Consider the following 20,615-nt stretch of genomic DNA (forward strand, 5'->3'; position numbering starts at 1 on the left):
AATATCGATAGCTCTTCACTTGTTACTTAATTATAGGGACCGTTTTCTGGTCCAGTTCTCTTCCAGCATGAGGGAGGGGGAAGGAAAGCACAATTATCCACACAAAAAAGCTGCAACAGAGGCAGATATTTTAGCAAGCAGAGAGGATTTGAAGGTAGTTTTAAATTTGATACCTCTTCCAAAAATGAAACGAACAAAACAATGGTAACAAACAATAGGTTATTGTTACTCTGAAGATTCTGAGACTAGTTCCATGTGTAAGGCAACCAGAGTGGCCAGCCAACATCCCCAGACAGTCATCTTTTCTAGCTGAGCTGTCTCAAGGCAAACACTACCCCCAAAGGGCTCAAATGGGGTAGTCTGAGCTGGTATTTCATACTGACTGATACTAGGAAGAAGAAGGATGTTACTGAGAATTTATAGAAGTATAACTGAGGTCACAATTGGGACTAATCAATACTGATTTTTAATATAGTGGTCACTGGGTCAGAGTCTGATCTCAATTATACCAGCATAAACCCTGAGTAACACAATTGACTTCATTCACCCATGTGAATAAGATCAGAATGTATCCCTCTTACTGTAAATGCTTCCAGGCAAGGCACAGATCTTGCTACATTTTATAAAGATCCACGTACATTTGTGGAATGCTGTGATTGTAAATTTTTTTCCTTGGTTTTCATATTATCAATTTTATGATACTCTATTATGAATGATGTTATAATGGTTTATGCAATGCCCCAAGAACTTAGCAGAAGAGGACAGAAAGGGAGACTCTTGGTAATCAACATTATTATATCTAGAGTCTTTTGGGCGGAGGGACAGGGCTACCGGAAATGGGAATACTCTAGAGGATCTCAAAGTTTATGTGTATGCAGTGAAAGCAGATCAGCTGGAGAAAGGACCAGGTCTCAAGAGCAGCTCAACTAATGTGGCTCAGAGTGAACTGAGCTTGAACAATGGAACTGCAGCTGGAATATATGAAGCCAAAGACTTCAGTTGAGTGTGTATTTAAGCCATAAAAAGAATTGCAATGGAGTCAGAGCCCTTTCCTCTCCTCCCCCAACTACACTGCCTTCAACCTCCATTAATCTCACAGAAGGGAAAAAAAACATGGGTCTCTGAGCCAGTGCCTTCCTCTTTGATTACACTGTTTGGACTAAGCAGCGTATCAGCCCTTAGGCCCCAGGTGCTAGGACTGTGTATTAGACATGTTAACAGTTCCAACAGATAAATGAATGCTGTGGTGAAGGACTGCACCCTAGTGGTGTCTCCATGATACTGCAAGGAATCTTAGCCCATGACCAGCTATTGAGCTTATTGTTACCTGTGAATAAAACCAGAAGGTGCATCAAGGTGGTAAATAAGTAAGAAAATACCAGCTAAAACAGAAGGCAGCAGTGCCAAATGGACCTGGGGTGGAGAGAGGGGGAAGTCACCCATTATAGAAATGGCAACCAGCGAAGCCTCGTTTTTTTATTAGATTCAAACAAACATTGGATGGAATTGCCATCCTACCAGAGATTTTTCCACTATGATAAAAGGCCAGTTTTCATAGGGAAAATTCCCCTCATTTTCTCTCTCATTTCAGGTTGGATGAAGGATCCTGTATTAGTTACTGGACTTAGTTGCTACCCCTCCACTTTGATGCAAAAATCCCAAACCAATTGCTCTGGGAAGGGGAGGACAGGAGAGAAGGGCAGGCCTTGCTTTGTGACTGTTTCTCCCCCACCCTGCTTTGAGGCAGATACAAGCCATACTGTTAATGATGGGTCTGTAATGCACTTGTGTCTACTGAGAAAGAAGTGGATATTAATGAAGGGCATTGCACCCAAGATCTTGGTTTACATTTATAACAAGGGGACCAGAGGTAAAGCCAGCGTTTGAACCCTTGCGGAATGGTCCCTGTGGTTAGGGTGCTCCTCTGGGATTCACCAGCCTTGGGCTTTGCTACACATTTCCTGTGTGACCTTGGGCAAGTCACACAGTGTCTCTTTCCTACAGCCCCCATCCGCATAAGGAGCATGATAGTTCTGCTCTACCTCGCAGGGCTGCTGTGGGTCTCCCATACAAATGATAACAGGGGCCATAGAAGTACCTAGACTAGAAAAGGTGGTTGTAGCTATTTCCAGAGCACCACAAAGCATCCAGAAAGCCGGCCTCGAGGTGCAGCTAATGATTCTCAGGACACAGGGGAAAAGTCTCTGTGATTGGCTTCATGGCACCTGCTTCCTCCAGCAACTCAGCACAGAGGATGCGACAGAGGGGTGGGGGTGGAGGGGGGGGCCAGAGCAGCTGCCTCACTACTTGTTCCTTTTGGTGTTGAAGGTGGACAATGGGAAGCAGGGATGGACCACAGTGTCCTTACAAGTTACCACAGCCCTCAGGTAGATTCAGCCTGCAGGCAGCTCCAGGTTCTGAGAAACTGAAAGGCAACTTGGCCACATGCAAGCCCACTGACAGCAACTGCGGGTCCCGGGACAGAGCAGTCAATGGTCCCCCTAGAAAGGGATGGCTAAGGTCCGAGTGGGCTTCCTCTGGAAGTTTTTACTTATTTATTATGCACCATGCAGGTTCCTGGGCGGCTGAGGAGGCGGTATCTGCTGCTTAGATTCCTGGGTCCCTTGGACTCCCCAGGGAGATTACAGATGACCTGGAAAGCTAAGTAGCAGATACAGCCTCCTGGGCCACCTGGGAACCTGCATGGCACATAACAAATAAGCTCAGGGAGGGGTGGAGAGCAGGAGCAGCAGGGGCCTCAGGGGAATGGGGTATGGAGGTGAGGAGGATACATATCTACCCTCCCATCCACACAGGCCCTTTTAAATGGCTGGGCTCCTGGACAATTGCCCCTTCTGTCCCCCATGCCCATTTGTAAACATGGCCACTTGTGCCGCCTCCTTCCCATCACCTCAGTTGCATCATACTCTGCTCCAACCAGCTGAGAATTTAGCTCAGTATTTTTATTCCCCTTTGACAAATAAGGAAAGTGAGACAGAGAAGTTAAGTACCTTGGGCGAATTAACACAGCAAGCCTGTAGCAGAGCCAAGAATATAAGCCAACATGCCCTGACTCCCAGATGTGTTCTTTAGACACTAGACCAGGTTTCCTCTCTGCTTTCAATGATGGTGTAGATGGGGAAAAGAACAATTAAAGGAAGGAAGATCTCCTCAAACAAGGGAGACATTTTAAATGAAATGTCATTATGCATTTTGTAACAGGGAGAAAGGGAATTGTAAACTGAATGTAGTTCTGTACCTTTCAATGAGAGAATGACGCAAGTAAAAGCGAATATATATTTTGCTGGTGAAAGAGAAGCTTTTGAGCTTACACAGAAGCCCTTCAAGTCCCCAGATCTTGTAAGCTCAAAAACTTATCTTTTATTGGACTAACTTCTGTTGGGGATGAAGACATTACCTCACCCACCTTGTGCCTCTAATATCCTGGGACCAACACAGCTACAACAACACTGCAAACAACATGTATTTTGACAGGGCTTTAAGGAAACATCTTTTTAACGGTCACCTGTAGATCAAACATGTCACCACATTAATCTGACAGGTTCTAGGGAGCAAAGAGACATTCCACCCAAAAAGAGTGGTGCTGTTAGAGAAACTTAGTTTTAGAGGTAAGCTCTTTATCAGAAGTCATTTAGATGGAACATAGGTAATGAGATGTCTCATTACCTAGAGTTGAAGAAAGTAAAATTATCCTGAAGGAACTTTCTGCACTCTCTCTCTCTGGCTTTTAAATTTCTTCCATTGTTGGAAATATACAACCACTTCTTTTGTTTTCTCTTGCTGAACTGACCGCCTGAGTTATTTGGAGAATCCCTTTACCCTCTTCCTTTCTCAGATAATGTTCATATTTCCCTAGCTCAGTTCTGAAAAGAGTTTGGAGTTGCTCATCTGACAGAGAAACAATTTCCTCCACAATTGCCCTTGCAGAATCCAGGGATTGGCTGGGTGCTGAGGAGGGTGATGAACAAGAGGGGAAAAAAGAAATGTAATTTTTGACCATCAATTCCAGGTTTCAACTCAGAACTGAAGGGCAGAGGAGAGGGGAAGATAATGAAATCTTGTAGAAAAGGCCATTTACAACTTCCTGATCAGGGCTGAAGCGAGCAAGTACAATACAATCCCAAAGAGCCAAAACCTGAGTAACCCAAATACTCACATGTTCCCCAGGGTTATAGTCTCCTCTCCTGCAAGGGGGTCTCCAAACCAGTGGGCAGTGAAGTTTTCCCTGCCAGCTGCTGAGGCAGCCTGGCAGAGGCAAATATTTGATGGCTTCATGAAAGATGGTACAGAGAAGGCGGCCACACACACTCTGGACTACCCCACTCTGAATCTCCTGGCCAGCTTGCCCAAGGCAGAGAGGCACAGAGAAGGATGGAAGTGATAAAAGCCCTGAGCCTTGTGACAAATGTGTAGTCACTTAGCTTAATGCACTACTGGAAGATGCTCAGATACTACGGTGATGAGTGTAGGACAAAACTTTTGTAGAGAAGAACAATAAAAATAGATGCTGGCAGGCTTTGCAGATCAGCCAACTTTAAAGGAGATATACAACCAATAGGCCAGCTCCCCTGAATTTCTGAAGGTTTCAGGTGTCTTCCAAGACTTTTGGAAGACACGTTCTGTCCTGGCAAACCTCTAAAAACACCAGTAATAAAATTTCCAGCAAATGAGGTTTGCATAAGTCCGATAAAGCATACCCTTGGGAGGCTTAGCTGAGCCTCTGAACGTTTTGCTGTTTGTAATCACAATTAGCAAGGGAAGGGATGATGCCAGAATGATCACTTGTAGTAGTCTGTTTTTTCCTATTTTAATGACTTTTTGGTGAATGTAGATGTTCTGAAAGGCACTGGATTGACAGCCCTGGAGACAGAGGTCCTCTCTTTAGTCATAGAATAGGTATAGCACACATAATGGTGTGACACGTCCCCCCGCCCCAAACCACACCACAATGTGCCTTTTCCATGACCTGGAGGGTCCAGGTCTACAGGTGTAAGAGGAGTTCAGTCTGCTGTGTATGGCCCTCTCTGCTGAGGCCATCAACAAGTCTGCTAATTAGTACCAAAGGGTATTTTTCTACTGAGAACTGAAGAGACCACCAAATTCCTTTTGCACAGGCCACTGAACAGCGAGACATTGGTCACCACCGACATGGACTGGTGACTTCGATACAAATTTCTCTATATCCTATTGCTAATCCCCTGTGCCATCCAGTCCCCTACATCCCAGTCATAGGAGTGTGTGCTCTTACCAATCTGTGTGAGCATCATCAATCACCAAAAGGATCTTGGGTTTCTGGGCCACAGGAGCGGGGTTTGCCGAGTGCTCAATCAGTCCTGCAGCTGCTTGTGTGGTCTGCTTCATGGCACTGGAGATGGAACTGAAGATACTGGTTCCGGAAGAGGAAGAGGGTGATGGCTGAGATGGCGGCTGCTGCTTCCTCTCAGTTGCTGGAGACCCTGGAGAGCTGGTGGAGTTATCGGGGCGCTGCAGATCCATCATATAACCATTGGGCAAGTTGGCCACAAAACTACTGTCCGAGAGGCGCCTTCGAAGGAAATTCATTGTTGAAGTTTAGGGTGGAGAACTCCACAACAACAAGAGCAACACTAAATAACCGTATTCCACAATCCAGAGGGGCTTTTGAGATCACTACTGCTTACTCCAGAAAGATATGTTGTCACTGTTGAAACAGTGTTTGAGGAATGCACTTCTGATTCTCAAATATATTTGTTTTTCCTTTTTTCCTGTGGAACAACAAAAAGACACTCATGTGAGATGCAGATAAATTGTTTCACATTTGAACAACTCACTGAACCTTTAAAGAACATCCTAGTGTGTAAAACTTAGTCAACACTTTGGTAAGTGGAGAAGGCTTATTACTTTATATACAGGCTATCCTACATCATCAACTGGCTAATAAGGGACATTGGCCAAGTGGGTAGAAGAATGTAGACTTCATGGCTTTTTCCTGCCCCATTCCTAGTGTCACAGTTACAAGAACATTAGCACCTTGGACTCCTCTCAAGCCTCTCTAAGTGCATTCCTCAGGTCCAAGGCCTCAAGCCTTTATTTTCCCTGGAATCCTGCAATTCCAACTCTTAGACCAGGCCTTAGGCTACACCACCCACATACCAACTATGATTTCCCAATATTTTCCCCCTACCTCTGCAGCATGGGGCCTGGGTCATTTGCTGGTGGATTCTTTGTACCTTGAAGTCTTTAAACCATGATTTGAGGACTTCAGTAACTCAGGCAAGGTTAGGGGTCTATTACAGAAGTGGGTGGGTGAGGTTCTGTGACCTGTGTTGTGCAGGAGTTCAGACCAGATTATAATGGTCCCTTCTGACCTGAAAGTCTATGAAAAGCTCAAACTGGGCTCTGCACCTGCAAGTCTTCTCTTCAGGAGAGGTGACCAGTGGTTAGGAACGCTGCCTGGTCACTGTATTAACGCTAAGTGTTGTTTAACCTTTATAGTAGGAACACAGCATACAAGAAAATTTGAAAACAGCAGAACACACTGTTCACATGTTGTTTTCCAAAAGTTTACCATCCCATGGAAGGTTACAAAGGCCCAACTACTTCAGACCCTGTCTGCAGAACCTGCATCTGTATCAGTCTCTTCCTCTTGAGCAGCCCAACTACTGCCTCTCCCTCTCGCTAGAGAGGGATTTTTTAATTGTTTAGTGGCCTTTTAATATTCTGGTTCCCAGCCTTGGAAAAATAAGCCTTGTATCATTACCGGTGACTGAAAGGAGCTTCCAACTAATAGGTCAAGTATTGCTCCTTAATGACTCCTGCCTTGTTTACTGGACATTACTTATCTAGAAGCATTGTCTTGCCTTCCTGCTAGCTCCTAACTGCACTGCAATGGAACTAAATCAGCATACGTATATGGTAAACATTCTGGTAACTTAATATATCTACACACTCCACCCACCATAACCTGGGTTGCATAAGTGTGTTTAAATTATTACAGATCAACCCCACATCCTTCACACCTAGTAAAATGTAGCAGTTCCACTCCACTGTTCAGACAACTTCTGAATGTCACTGTTCTACCAAAATAGTAACAAATCCTTGTGTTAGCAAAGATGTTATCCCATGTAGTAACCACAGTGGCAGAATAGTAAGAGAAGAATTTATTGAGGATATACATATGGGTAGATTAATAGAAAGGCATGGTACAGGTCTCTCCTTGGGGTGAAATGTGTCATTTCCCTGCATAATACATAGAGAGAAATTGAATACATACATAACTGCCTTACAGGACACATTCCACCCAGGGATAGGCCAGATTCTAGTACAAGGGATATTTAAGCAGACCTGCTGTCTGCAGACCAGCAGAGTCCAAGTTTTATGTTATTGTGGTAGTGTGCAGTTCACATATAGACAGAGTCCAGTTACAGCATATGGAAAATACCATAATTTGGTACATTTGCTTGGAGCATTTTGACAGTGGAAGGTCAGTAGAAATCTAACTTCAACACCAACAGTGACATGCACAGTAACATACCATTTTATATCTTTAGTGCAGCCTTTTGGTAAGTTGTCCCCTGTTCCATTGCTTTAAGCATTCATTCTCTGCCATTATAGCTATCAGCCAGTAGAGGGAGCTTGTGGCTATCCGTAATAATAATAATGGCAAGCAAAACTTTCAAAAGCATCCAAGTGATTTACCAACTAAAGTCCCTTGAGACTTACAGCTCCACGTTTGAAAATTTTCCCCACTGCTTAATGCTTATATAGTTCTTATCTTCTTTACAAGCCTTGCACTTTCTAAGCCAAGAACAAAGCAATATTAACTAATCTGTATATGTCAATAGGAAATACCAAAAGAATGAAAGTTTAAAATAATTTACTCAGTACCCTAAACAACAGAATGCTCGTATGGTCCAGCAATGGAAATGCAGTGGTGCATGCCAGCATTGGAGAGCAGGGAAAAGGAATAGAATTTAGTTATTCTGCACTGCCACATGGAAGATGTAGGAGGGACTCCTATACTGGTCTCTTGCTCCATAAATTAGCATGGGATTGTAGTGCTATGGAGACAATACCCTGGGGTTGGAGAGAAGGAGAGGGAATGAGTAACTAGTGAAACTGATTGAACCCTTCAAAATCAACGTATTGCTGGTAAATTCCAAAAGAAGGCAATCCCATGGTGGCTGGAAGGTCGGAGAGCAAGGCTACAGGATTTGAAGAGATCAGACCCTTCCTGAATTTGATCTGTAAAAGTGTGTCGGAAAAAGGTCCTCATTTATTTACAAAACCATTAGGAAAAGTGTACACCTTGAGGGTATATTTTCATCCGTCTGAGGTTAATGTAATTAATGAAATAAGTGAAATCCATTTTTTTAAATTGAGGTAATTGTAGCTCTGCCATATCAACGTATTGATTGCCATTATCGCAGCTACAGAGAAGGTCTCATCTAAGATGAAAGAAAGATCAGTAATGGAATACATAAGTAAATGGCCAATAAGCACCCTGCTTACTGGAAAAGATCAAACCTGTCTACTTTTGCATTACGCCCACGCTGTATGCATTTGCTTTTGTTCTTTATCTCTGCAGATGTGTACATCAGAACAGGCGCTGTGCTGATTAAGGGCTTCATTTTCCCTGGGCCCCCACATCTTGCGGCATCTATTCACAACTGCAGCTGAAGTCGATATCCAACATTTATGGAGAGTTCACAAGCCCCATTTCGTCCGTGTAGAATTCCACTGATTACATTCAGCAGAAGGGGGAACCATATCCAGGGTTCAAATATTCTATGAGTTTAACAGTGAGGGTCCACCCTAGAAGTGCCAAGTTTTGTGCAGCAATGTGTTTGTCACGTTATGTAAATTATTCAATGAGATTTGCATACAGCCATAAATTTTAGATTATAGTCAACACCTCTGCCCCCAAACAGTGGCGGAATTAGGGTATGGAGCTGCACAAAGCTTACCAACTGTGGTTAGCACAAAGTGGTTGGGTTTGACACAGAACACAGTGTAGAAATCCAGAGATCAGAATGGCAAAGATTCAACACTCAGCTGTGGACAGATTTCCATCTGCAGGTCCCAAAATGCTTTACAAACATGAATTAATTTCTCTCTTAGGAATGTTGTGAAGATACCATCCCCGCTTTATGGAGAAGAAAACTGGGGCAAGATAGGAATATAATCTTGGTCTTCTGAGTCACCATCCCATGTTTTAACCGCTAGATCAAACTTCTTCCCTTTATATGAAAGGCTGGAAACCAAGGGAAAGAGGAAGAGATTTAGAAACAACTCACAAACCTGGAACACCTTAACAGCCTAGTGGAAATGCAAGAGGATCAAGAGCTCCCCTTGCAGAGAAAGGAGGCTTTAAGGAGCTCTTCAGATCACTCTCCACCAGCTCCTTCTCACTGGTGTTCAGAACAGAACTGTGTCAAGCCTTCCTCAGCTGGTAAGAGGGCTTTCTGCAATTCAAGGCCTTTGAGGGAAAAAATTACAGGGGAAAGTGCAGAGAACCTCTAAAAATGAATAAAAGGAAAGTTAAAAGATTGAAACAAAACAAAAACAAACACCACCAACCTCTTCCCTCCCCACCCAGGGGAATAATTCTCTAGGAACGGAAGTGAAAAATGAAGAACAGAGAGAAAAGAATAAGAAATCAGAAGAAAAAAACCAGACAAACCAAAAGACAGTAAGAGAACCCATGAAAACCCAGACACATACAGAGGCAGTGAAGGAAACCAAAACAGGCAACAGGAATAACTATATCAACAGGAACAACAGGTCAATTAGTGCAGACGTTGAAGACTATAGCAGAAAAGGGTAATGATATTAGAACATGATGCAAAGATGCACTTTATATATATCTTTATTACTTAGTTAAATGTTCTTATTCTCCCTATGGGTCAACTGGAGACCAAGGAAACAGAAGCTGGTTGACTGATTTCCGCTAAGTGAGTTAAGATTTCCCCTGAGCCTTTTATGTATGCCATCATGCACTAAACTGACTGAGCCATGTCAGACTGCATCCAGCACCCTGCTTCTAATAACCTCAAGGAGGGAGACCAGATATCCCGCTTTTATAGGGACAGTCCTGATATTCGGGGCTTTTTCATATATAGGTGCCTATTAACCCCTACCCCCATCCCAATTTTTCACACTTGCTATCTGGTCACTCTAACCTCAAGTGAGCAATGCTAAGAGCAGCAACATGGTAACTTAATGTGGACATCAACAATGGACCTCACCTTTCTGCATCCTTCACCCTCTCTCTCTCTCATCACATGCATAGGTCTGCCACAGGGGGGTGGTGCTCTTTCTCTGGCAATCTTCATGAAACGGCATCTAGTTAATACCTCATACAACATCCTTCAAAGTGCAGAGCTTTGAACCTACATTCACATTTTAAACAAACAGTCAAAAGGGCCCAATTCTGTTCTCTGTAATACCGGTACAAATCAGGAGTGAATATCAGTGGAATTACACGGCTGTAAGAGCATGGAATCTGGCCTTTCCACTGATATTTTTAGAAGGAATAGAGCAAGATACTCTCAGGAATCCAGCAATTGCTATCAGGTGAGTATTACCAACCCAGAGTCTCAAAAATGAGTCAGGCCTCAAAAACCTGATGAGTGGTTTAAAAATTAGGCATTAAAAAAAAAAAAAAAAAAAAAAAAAAATAACTACGTTCTTTTTATTTGCCTTCTGGTTTCAGAACTCTTTGGGTTCACATTGGGTCACATATCTAAAGATTCTCTACTCAACCATGAAGACTAGAATTTTTTAAATGAAAGCTGAGACTGTCATGTAATCGCTTAGTTATAGGAGCTGAGGCTCTGTGCATGCACGCACACACCTTGTAATAAAACAGTGAGAGGTGGCATCCCCAAGACCTTTATCATCCATGAGTGATGAAGGCCTTCTGCGGCACTGCTGTTTTCCACATCATAACCTGCTTATCAGCAAAGCCAGAGACAGCTCAAGGAGAGCAAGCAACACCGGGTAAAGAAATCCAGTGTTAATCCTTGGAAAATACAGAGACATCTCCATATTAAAAGTCTGTGGCAGTCACCATACTTTATTTCCCCAGAATAAAAGTTGCCTTTGCAAATCCAAGGCTTGTTTTGCAATATTGACACTAATGCTCCCATTAAAACTAATACTGGTACTTATGCTAAGGGCACTCCCCCACATCAGATCAAAGGAAAGCAGGAAGCAGCAATGCAAACTGGGAAGTTTATGCAAATAAGCATTCCACACATTAAATAGACAAAGCTATAAAAGGGATCCAACAGTGTTCAAAAGCCCTGGGCTGGGTTTTTCTTCCTCCCCCTCCTCCCCTCAATCCTGTCTCGGATTTGATGGCAGCTCAAACAATTTGTTGGTCTTTTAGTCTCCTGCGGAAACTGTATAAACCCTGATTTCATGGTGACAGGAATGAAAGCGATATCAGGCTTGGCATTAATAAAGCAGGGACTTCCTTCACTGAGAGAAACACCGCTTTGAAGTGCATTGATCGGAATAAAATAAAGCTGGATGTATTTAATATGTAGAGCCTGACAATATGTATTAGGACTGATTCAGATAAAAGATGCCTATGGGACTGACAACTCATTGGTTCTCACAAGGATCAGCAGAGGCCTTTCCGACCTCACTGCTGTTCTTCACTGATACATAAAATACTTCTCTATCCTTATGTCATTTCCACACTTCAAATATATTTTAGATCAATCACAATACATCAATTATTTAAAAGAGAGGTAAACTGGACTATTTTCTTGCTATTGAGCTAAAACAAATGTTGCAGCAAAAGGCAAATAAAACTGCAGCCCATTTAGAGTGAAATAATTTTTCCAAATAATATACAGGGGAAAAAGGCTGAAGATTTTAGTTTATAGGAAAAATTCTCAGTTTAGTTTCAGACATTATACTCAATTTAACTAACAAGTCACTAAGACTACACAAAGTAACAATAGGTGTTTATCAAAATCCCACCCATTGTAACTGATTTAACAGATCATTAAATCTAAGTGATTTAGGAGCACAAATCCCATTAACTTTGGATAGATTTTTAAGGCCAGAAGGGATCATTATGATAATTGAATATGACCTCCCGGATAACACAGGCCTTAGAATTTCATCTCGTAATTCATGCATCGGGTCCTTGTTTTCTCAATTCACTTAGTGAATAGGCAGGTACAAGACCAAAAAGGAGTCCATTTCTTTCTCAAGGATTTTACAATCTAAAGGGTTTAATAGTCTTTTCCTATAAGTTTCAACTCCAGTTGATATAGTCCTCCTTCGCTTTTCTGCGATCTTCTATTCCACACATTCTGTTATCACAGACAACTCATTTGCTCCCCTAGAGATTTGACATAAGCGAATGTTTTCCTCTTTGTTCTTTCACCATTCTGGACACGTCACTATCCTAGGTCTCTAAACTTGTCTAGCCTGGAGAAGGAGGATTGCCCCATAGGCAACGGATCTGCTCACACACGCAACAAATGACTGGAAAAAAACAGTTTTCCTCCACATGCTGTGGTGCAGGCATCTGCTATCCCTGGCATACACACGGGGACATAGTTCCTATTAGCATTAACTGGTGCTACATATCAAGAGAAGAACAGGCCCCTGGAATTCAAGTACACTTAGGAAACGTCAACACTTCAGTGCAAGACCCGTGGCTGGCCTAGGTTAGCTGACTTGGGCAGGTAGGGCTCAGACTGCAGGGCTACAGGACTGCAGTGAAGACATTTGGGTGCAGGCTGGAGCCTGGGCTCTGAGTTCCCACAAAGAGGGAGGGTCCCAAAGTCCGTGCTCCAGCCCGAGCCTGTATTTTGAGCCCAGTTCTCAGTCTCCTTCAAAGACCAACAATGCATGGCCTCCTCTTCTTCTGATGTCCATACATTCCCTCTTGGCCTGTGGAAGGGTAGAGGAACCCATGCCCACCCTCTCTTCTGTGGTCCAGCCCAGGGACCCTGTTTAGGCAGCAAGGACTGTTCCTTCAATCTCTCGGCCATTTTCCCTTGGCTGCTCCTACCTTTTGCACAGCTTGGCAGTGTCTTTCCCCAGGTCTCTAGATTTTAATATCTCTGCCTAGGGTCTATGATTCCTCACCACTACGTCTTAGGTAGCTACAGCAATACCACCTCATAGCCACTTCCAGCCTCTCTCACAGCAGCTGGGCAGTGGTGAGTAATTTCTCTGTCTCTTGCATGGGACTAGTCAGTCTTTCCCTCCTCCAAGCAGTTTCCCCTTCAACCCAGTCTCAAGAGCTAGGGTTATGCCCTCTTGGGCTCAGATTAGCCAGTCCTACTTTCCATGAAGCAGAAGCGCCCCTTCTGCCCCCTCTCTGGAGCTAGGGTTATTTCCCAGGCCTCTTTACTTTAGGTTAATCAGTCTGACCCTCCTTCAAGCAGGAGCTCCCTCCCCAGGCCTTTTCCTGGGGCAAGCATTGTGACTCAACTCAGCTGCAAGGCTTTTGCCAGTTCCCTTCAACTGAACACCCTTCCCAATTAGCCTTCCACTCCGGAGGATTCAGGAAGACTTCTCCAGCCAGTGCCTATCTGCTCTGGGGAAGGAGTCAGCCTTTATACTGCTCCCAGCTCCTTTCCAGTTGGTTGGGTGAGAGGCGACCTTGTCCTGCCTTCTCTGCAAGCTTTCAAGCCTTTAAAAGTGTACAGTCCAGTTTCCTTCCCCAAAGACCCTCAGGTTTCTATATTTATCAGTTGCACCCTTCTGAATTCTTAAAGGGCTATGCCAGGTGGCAGGGGGGAGGCTGATTATGAGGCGCTCCTGTCCCCAATGGCAGACTAGTTGGTCAAAGTTTTTTGGGTCTGACTTCTTTATTTTGTAGGGAGATTACAGTCAGTCACACGTACACACACACAAAGCCTTGCGTGGCCCTGCACACAACAGCCCTGCTCCCCTGGCCATCATACCCTTTCGCTGAAGTGAATGTGCATGCACAAACACACTTTGGTTCCATTTCCAGATCCAAGAGCTGACAGTCCCCTCTGCTGGATCTGGAAAGAATATCCAGAGCTCTGTTTTGGATCACCATGTGACAGACGTTGTTAGCGGGAGGTGAGAGGGAAAAATCAAGCTGCTCTATCCTCAGATCTTGTATCAGCCTGTTCTGTTTATTACATGGAAGAGGTTAAAATCATGTCAACTCATCAGGTCCTCTTACAGACTTTTAAATGTGGGATGCTGCCAGATGTCCTTGTTCAGTGAAGCCTTAGACTGTCTTTCAACAGCAATTTCGCATGTACCAGTGAGATGCTGCTACACCACAATTTAGGTTGGAAGCACAAACCAAAAGAATCAGCCACCAGCATCGTGTGTAAGACAGTCAGCTATGGCTTGAAAGCTAATTAAGAAGGCAGGTCACTCTTGAGCCCTGGTCAACTGTGAGACTTGTACTCACAAAGAGGTACATTTTCAGATCTGCACAGCAAAATCTGGCAGTATGCTTAGAAAACATAAGGGTAAATTATGCCTCTAATTGTGAAGAGTTAATGCCTTGTACCAAACTGTTTCCTTCATGGCTTCTGTTCTGTGTTCTATTACTGCATCCAGCCTGGAAAGTGGAGACATCCTGTGGAATCATCTCTGACCTCTTGAAGCTACCAATAGACTAAAAGCATCTAAAACATAATGCCCCGAACCAACTGTATGAATCGGGAAGAGAGGGAAAACTTGGCCTACAGGCAATCACAAGTGGTAAAGCTGGAAGCAAGGAACTCCTGAGCTCTAACTTACGGCTTTGGAAAGGTCACAATCTCTGTATCTCAGTTCCTCCATTTAGAGATGAGGAAAAGAACACTCTACCTAAAGGACAAGGGTATTATAATGTTTGGACAGCTGCAGCACATAGCACTTATGAGTGCTTAGAATGATCATCAATCATCTGACCCCCTCAAGCATGAAATCTAGTTAGCCCATTAATAGCTTAGCTACAGTGTTCATTAAGAGTCACAAAATTAGCCAGTCCTTTTAAAACCCAGCCACAGAAACTGATGAATGTGTAGCTACTTTGGGAAACATTTTTCCAGAGGAAAAACTCAGATATTTGAGCCAGAAAATAGCTTAACTGTACATGTAAAGTTTTGAGCCGCATGTAAAGCTACACCACTACTCACCCTGACATCTTCTCTCTGAGGGCTAGGAAGAAGAAAAAGAGGTAGATTATGGGTGAAGGAACTTTTACATCAGTCTGTGCTCCCCAAAGTCATTGGAACAATTCTGGTTGAGACCCTCTCAATGGGCATTCCCTGTATAGACCATTTAAGTACCAGAACCTATATACAGGTTGGTATTCAGTATATACTGCTGTTTACTGGATACATAAAAATCAACAGAGACATCTTGGTGGATCACCTGTCATCCCACTGAAGCAGCTGACCCCATTAAAAACACAATCCTACAAAATAAGATTGTTCCTAGGCAGCTTCAACTATTACTAAAGCAGCTGACAGCGGTTAAAGAACATACAGCATTAATAGATATTAATGCAGGGACCTCCTGCATAACAATCTATAGACCACCCCCACCCAGTGATACCTGGATCAAGTCCATAACATCTTGTTCAAAACTAGCTCAAACAGTCTTACCTTCTACCAACAATCACCCTATCTGGTCCAACACAGCTTTCTCACGAGAACATAAAAAATGGAATAGAAAACAAAAACAAAGTAATAGTCACCCAAAAGCCTGACTGAAGAAGACAGCCTTTTAGCATGCCATGAAGTTCACTAGACTCAGGCGAGGAGAGACTGGATACATGGATACCAAGTGCCCCAGTAGAGCTCAGATGTTGCTACAAGACATAGGGAAAACATCCAGTTCCTTAAGAAACTGGATCTCCGATCATGACTGCGCAGAAGTCATTGACAGGCATCGTCACTTAGGTAACTGGTTATCTGGAAGAAATCCTAACAGATATCCTAATGTAAATCAAAAACTTGATTTTCGCTACACTGAAGGCAGAATACTGAATGTTGCCATGCTGTATCATAGCTGTCATACTACAGTGGCAGCTGGCTTGTCTACCATGTTTCTATCCTCGCTATTCCCTTTTGTTACAATACTTCATTTCAGACTCATCCCTTGAGCTCACTGGCAGCCAAAGCCTCCTGAGAGTTCATCGCTAACAAGGTGCTAGATCACTGCAGACCTCTGGTAAAATCGACAGGCCTAACTGGTATCTTGCTGCAGCCCTGACACCTGCCTGTCCATCTAGAACACCAAGTGCTAAAGCAGCAGTGAGTCTCTGGCAGGAAAAACACTGAGGTGAAACCTAGTTAGCAACTGGGTTTTAAATGGTATTTCTACTCAGTGATAGGATGGTTGTCATATACTAGCAAACAGACACAGCACTAGGCATAAACAGACTAAGCAATTGCTTAGGGCCCCAAGCAGCTTCAGGGTCCCCCATTCACTTTGTATTACGTGTTGTGTGTGGGAGGGGACCCCAAAACATTCTTGCTTAGCATTGTGCTAGCATTGCCTGTGCCAGCAAGGAGCTATTAAACCGCTATAGAAGAATGGTTGCAGCACCCAAGTTTAGTTATGGGGGAAGGGAGTTTTCAGTCTTAGCTGCAATCCTGATTGAGGACTGCTGCCAATTTTGTCCCTCATTCATTACTCCCTCGTATAAATATCCCAGTCACTGGACTGGCTACTCCATGAGCCTGCCTGTGCAGCCTGCCCTTTCATTTTTTTCTTTTTCTTTTTCAAAATAAATCCTGTTATTTATACATTTAAAAATGACCATCTGTCCTTGGCTCCAGACGCTGTACAACTAATTAAGAAAACAACCAGAAACATCAAGAGATCTTTAAGCCCACCCAACTAAGCTTCCCTGCTCCCCACTGCACCCACCCTGGAAAAGCAGATTAATTTTACAGGGTACTCTGAAGCTGATTAAGTACGGCCTCTGTTAGACTAAGTTACGGGGGTAGTGGGATAAAGTTTGAGTCAAGGAAAACACCCTGCCACCAGCTTCTTCTTATTCAAACCAAAGGTTTGTCAACTCAAGCACCACAACTGATCACAACTACTAAGACAGTCCCTGATGTAACCAGGACCCAAAGCACACATTGCTCAGATGAGGAGACTGGTGACCCCGTCAGCAGTAACTTTACCAGAGGAGAGAAAGGGATGCCTCCTATTTACCAGGCATGCAGAGCTGTGTTGAGGTTGGCCCTCTTAGAGCTGTAAGATAACTGGATTTTTCATTTCGGGAGGGGTGAGAGAAGGTGCTCATGATTTTAAAATTTCTTTGATGAATTTTTCCTGTGAAATTATTTTATAAAATAAAAGCAGAACAAAAATCATTTCAAAATGGAAAATTGAAATGTTTCAGTCTGAAGCACATTTTGACATTTTTCACGCATTTTTCTTTGGAAATGAGTTTTCAAAAGGGACTTACTTCTGCAAAACGTTTCTCTTTTGACAAACTGGCATTTTCTGTCAGAGAAATGTTCTATCAGAAAATGTCCAACCAGCTCTAACATTTGTTCAAATGAGGTTATGGGCCTCCATGTATTGTTCACTTTGCACATCACAAACCACGCCCTTGGAAGCCCTCATTTCTTCCATGCAACCAGACTGGCCACAGACTTCTTTGCCCCAAAAGTTCAATACACTACAGCACAAACAGCAGGAAGAAGTATCTTATCGCCTCCCATTTACTACTGGATCAACCACCAAATTTCATCCCTTTTGCTCAGCCTAGCACTCACATTTCATTAAAATATGCACTTCTCATTAACAATAAACGGGAAAATGATTCAGCAAGTTAAGTCCTATCTGTCTAGCCCAGACAGAACTCCCATTGACTTTGCTGGGGTTTTGGCCTAAGTAAGGATAGCACAGTGACTTCAAGGTTGGTCCCAAACTTTTTATTTATAGTTGGCATTTCTGAGCTTCTTGTCACCAGTAGACATCTTACTGAAAAAACAGCATCATTTCTGACTTTGGTAGTGTGGCTGCACGACTGTAAAAAACGGTTCCAGCCTGCTTCTATGATCCTGAGAGGCCAGATTGTGCTGGCCTCTATGGCATGCAGCAGGTGGTGAGGAGGCAGAACACATGGAATTTCCACACCATGCGTTAGGGCCAACCATAAACTGAGTCCTTGGATCAGAGGAGCCTAAGGACTGCTCCCTGAGCGCCATGTCCCATAAAGGGGGCAGGGAGATGCTGAAAGGAAGGGCAAGAGCTAGGTAGTGTGCTGCAACCCAACAAGAGACGCAGCAGCAGATGTGCTCCCACTGGACTGGACTGGAGCCATCCTACTCCCAATGCAGAGTTACACCTTAAAGACACAATCAGATCACAAGTCAATATGTCATTTGTCCATGTTTGGTTGAAATAGTAGATTCTTCCTCCTGATGGTGAAATAGGTGTGAAAGCAGGAAAGCAGCTTTTGTGCAGCCTCTTGCCAGGCTCTCTCACTGCCAGTGTCACTTTTCAATGAGATACAGGCTAATGCCTTGAGGAAGATCAGAAAAATGCCCAGTGTTATTAAAAACACTCATTCTTAGTGTAGTTAATTCCTGGGGAGATATGCTTTTTATGTTATGAAGTCTGACTGCCAAGCTGAGCAAAATGAGTGGCACTTTCTATGGATACAGATGCATAATACGTGAGGCCAGTGGCACATCATCTGTGACCAGCGGTTGGAGACATACAGGGAACCTCATGGGAAAATCCCAGGTACCCAATAACTGGAGTAGTCAGATGCAGCGCTAGACAGACAGAGGCTTGTCGGATTCCACAGCTCTAGTCTCTCAAGAGCTATCCTATTTAGTCAATTAAGGAATTTTTATATACTAACCTGACCCTGCAGGGAACAGCAGAGCTATGTTGTGATTGAAAGGTTCTAAATGAATTATTAAGATTGCCGAGGGTAAACTGTTAATCTCTTGGGATCCGTTATGTTTTGTTTATAACAGAAACCACCCTCCAGCCTTGCATTCAGAGAAACTTCACACAGCTGTGGAAGGGTGAAGACTGCTTTGCCTGCAAGGCTGATAAAAAAAAAAAATGTATAGACACTTCAGATACACGCATAAGGCTGAACCCCTCATGCCTTCAGCCCTGGAGGAGGTCTGTTATTTCTCTCTAGCTCCACTTGCTGAAGTGCATTAGTGCTTTGTTTTAACAAAGCAAAGGAAAATGCTGTTAATGAGTCTCAATGCTAGGTACTTAGACAGGAGAGCTGCATGACTCAAGAGAAAGCTCATTCATCAATCAGATTCTTTCCTTTCATCAAGCCCATTTTCCACAGATGCTGGATGTGTTTTCTCACCTGTCTTTTGTTTCCATGTAATCTCTTGAAGCTATTCCTGATGTGTCCAGTGTCACAGTTATCGAGCGATTTGCACAAGGTCAACCATGAGTCAGCGATGGAGTCCCAAACCCTGTCCAACTGTCCCTTTCCTTCTTTGCAACTATTCCACTGCTGTCCCTAAGCTAGAGTCCCCCAGTAACTTAAGTTTAATCAAAAGGCCTCTAATTTACTCGGATTCTTTGTTTGAGCAGACCCTCTTCCTCCCCCATCACAGCATTTTCTGCTGGTGTTTATCGGCTCATTTTGCAGAGCAAAGCAAAGCTGTACTGTAACCAATAAACTTCTTGATATGGTGCTGGCCTGGACATTACTACTAGATCATTAATTCTTGTTCCCTGCCTAGCGAAGTCCAGCAAATTACAGAGCGCAGTGGAGAATGTGAGAGTAGAATGGATGTACCTGGTATATGAAAAAGCAAACAACCCAATGCTGAGAAATTAAAAACATAATAATCATTTTGGTTTTTTTAAAGCAGATTTTAGAGGCCAGAAGCATTTGGGAGTTAAGAGTCCTACTTAACTGTACTATTATTACCTGTTTGACTGCAGTGCCCAGGAGAACCCCACTGTGCTAGGCACTGTACAAACAGAACAAAAAGACAGTCCCTGTATTTGCCTTTACTCATAATTCTGAGTAAATATGCTTTTGTTTGCTTGTAAAATGAATTTACTGCTGAGGAAGGATCCTGGATTAATGGCCTTAGTCCTTAAAATCCTCTCTTGAGCCACATGGCTGGTGCTGCTTATGCTATACCTGCTCTTTTCTTTGAGCCAAATTCAGAGAACCCTCTTCACAAGATGAAATCGTGACCCCCTCTGAAGTCAATAGCAATTTTGTTACTTCACTTTAAATTCAGTAGATTGCTTAATCCTCCACCTCAATGCTTAATTTGTGCTAGGACTTACCAGGGCTGAGCCCTGGTACCTCTAGGGTTGGCAGTTCATAGCCCCAGCGCTTCTTGGCTTGCTGCATCAGTTATGAATGTAAAAAAATTGCTTGAGCCCCAGGCACCTCCTCCCCTACTGAACTGGTTTTTTTTTTGCTTGTTTAAGCTCCATTATTTAAAAACTTTACGTAAAAACAACCTGGTGTTTTGAAAGGGCCAGAATTAGTAAATTTAAAAAAACAACAAAAACAAAAAGACCCCTGTCCAGTTTCTGTCCTATTTCACTCAACAAAAATGAGTATTTCAAGGCTTTTTGGATCATATTCAGGTAACAGGTTAGTTTTTAAAATATAATCAGACTCTTTAAAC

General features: G+C 43.3%; 1 protein-coding gene across 1 annotated transcript in view; it reads right to left on the reverse strand.

Annotated features, from left to right (window-relative positions):
• Nucleotides 1–20,615, reverse strand: part of SYN3 (synapsin III) — a 299,108-nt gene that overhangs the window by 220,543 nt on the left and 57,950 nt on the right. Inside the window, exons 3-4 of the mRNA XM_067559393.1 lie at nucleotides 7,020–7,076; nucleotides 5,270–5,765 (exon numbers count right to left, since the gene is read on the reverse strand). Of these exons, the coding sequence (XP_067415494.1) occupies nucleotides 5,270–5,583 (314 nt within the window). The 5' untranslated portion in view covers nucleotides 5,584–5,765; nucleotides 7,020–7,076. The remainder of the gene's footprint in view (nucleotides 1–5,269; nucleotides 5,766–7,019; nucleotides 7,077–20,615) is intronic.

This window comes from Emydura macquarii, unplaced genomic scaffold, assembly GCF_026122565.2.
Source record: "Emydura macquarii macquarii isolate MOO-44397 ecotype Brisbane River unplaced genomic scaffold, CSIRO-AGI_Emac_v2 contig_2205, whole genome shotgun sequence".
Lineage (NCBI taxonomy): Eukaryota > Metazoa > Chordata > Testudines > Chelidae > Emydura > Emydura macquarii.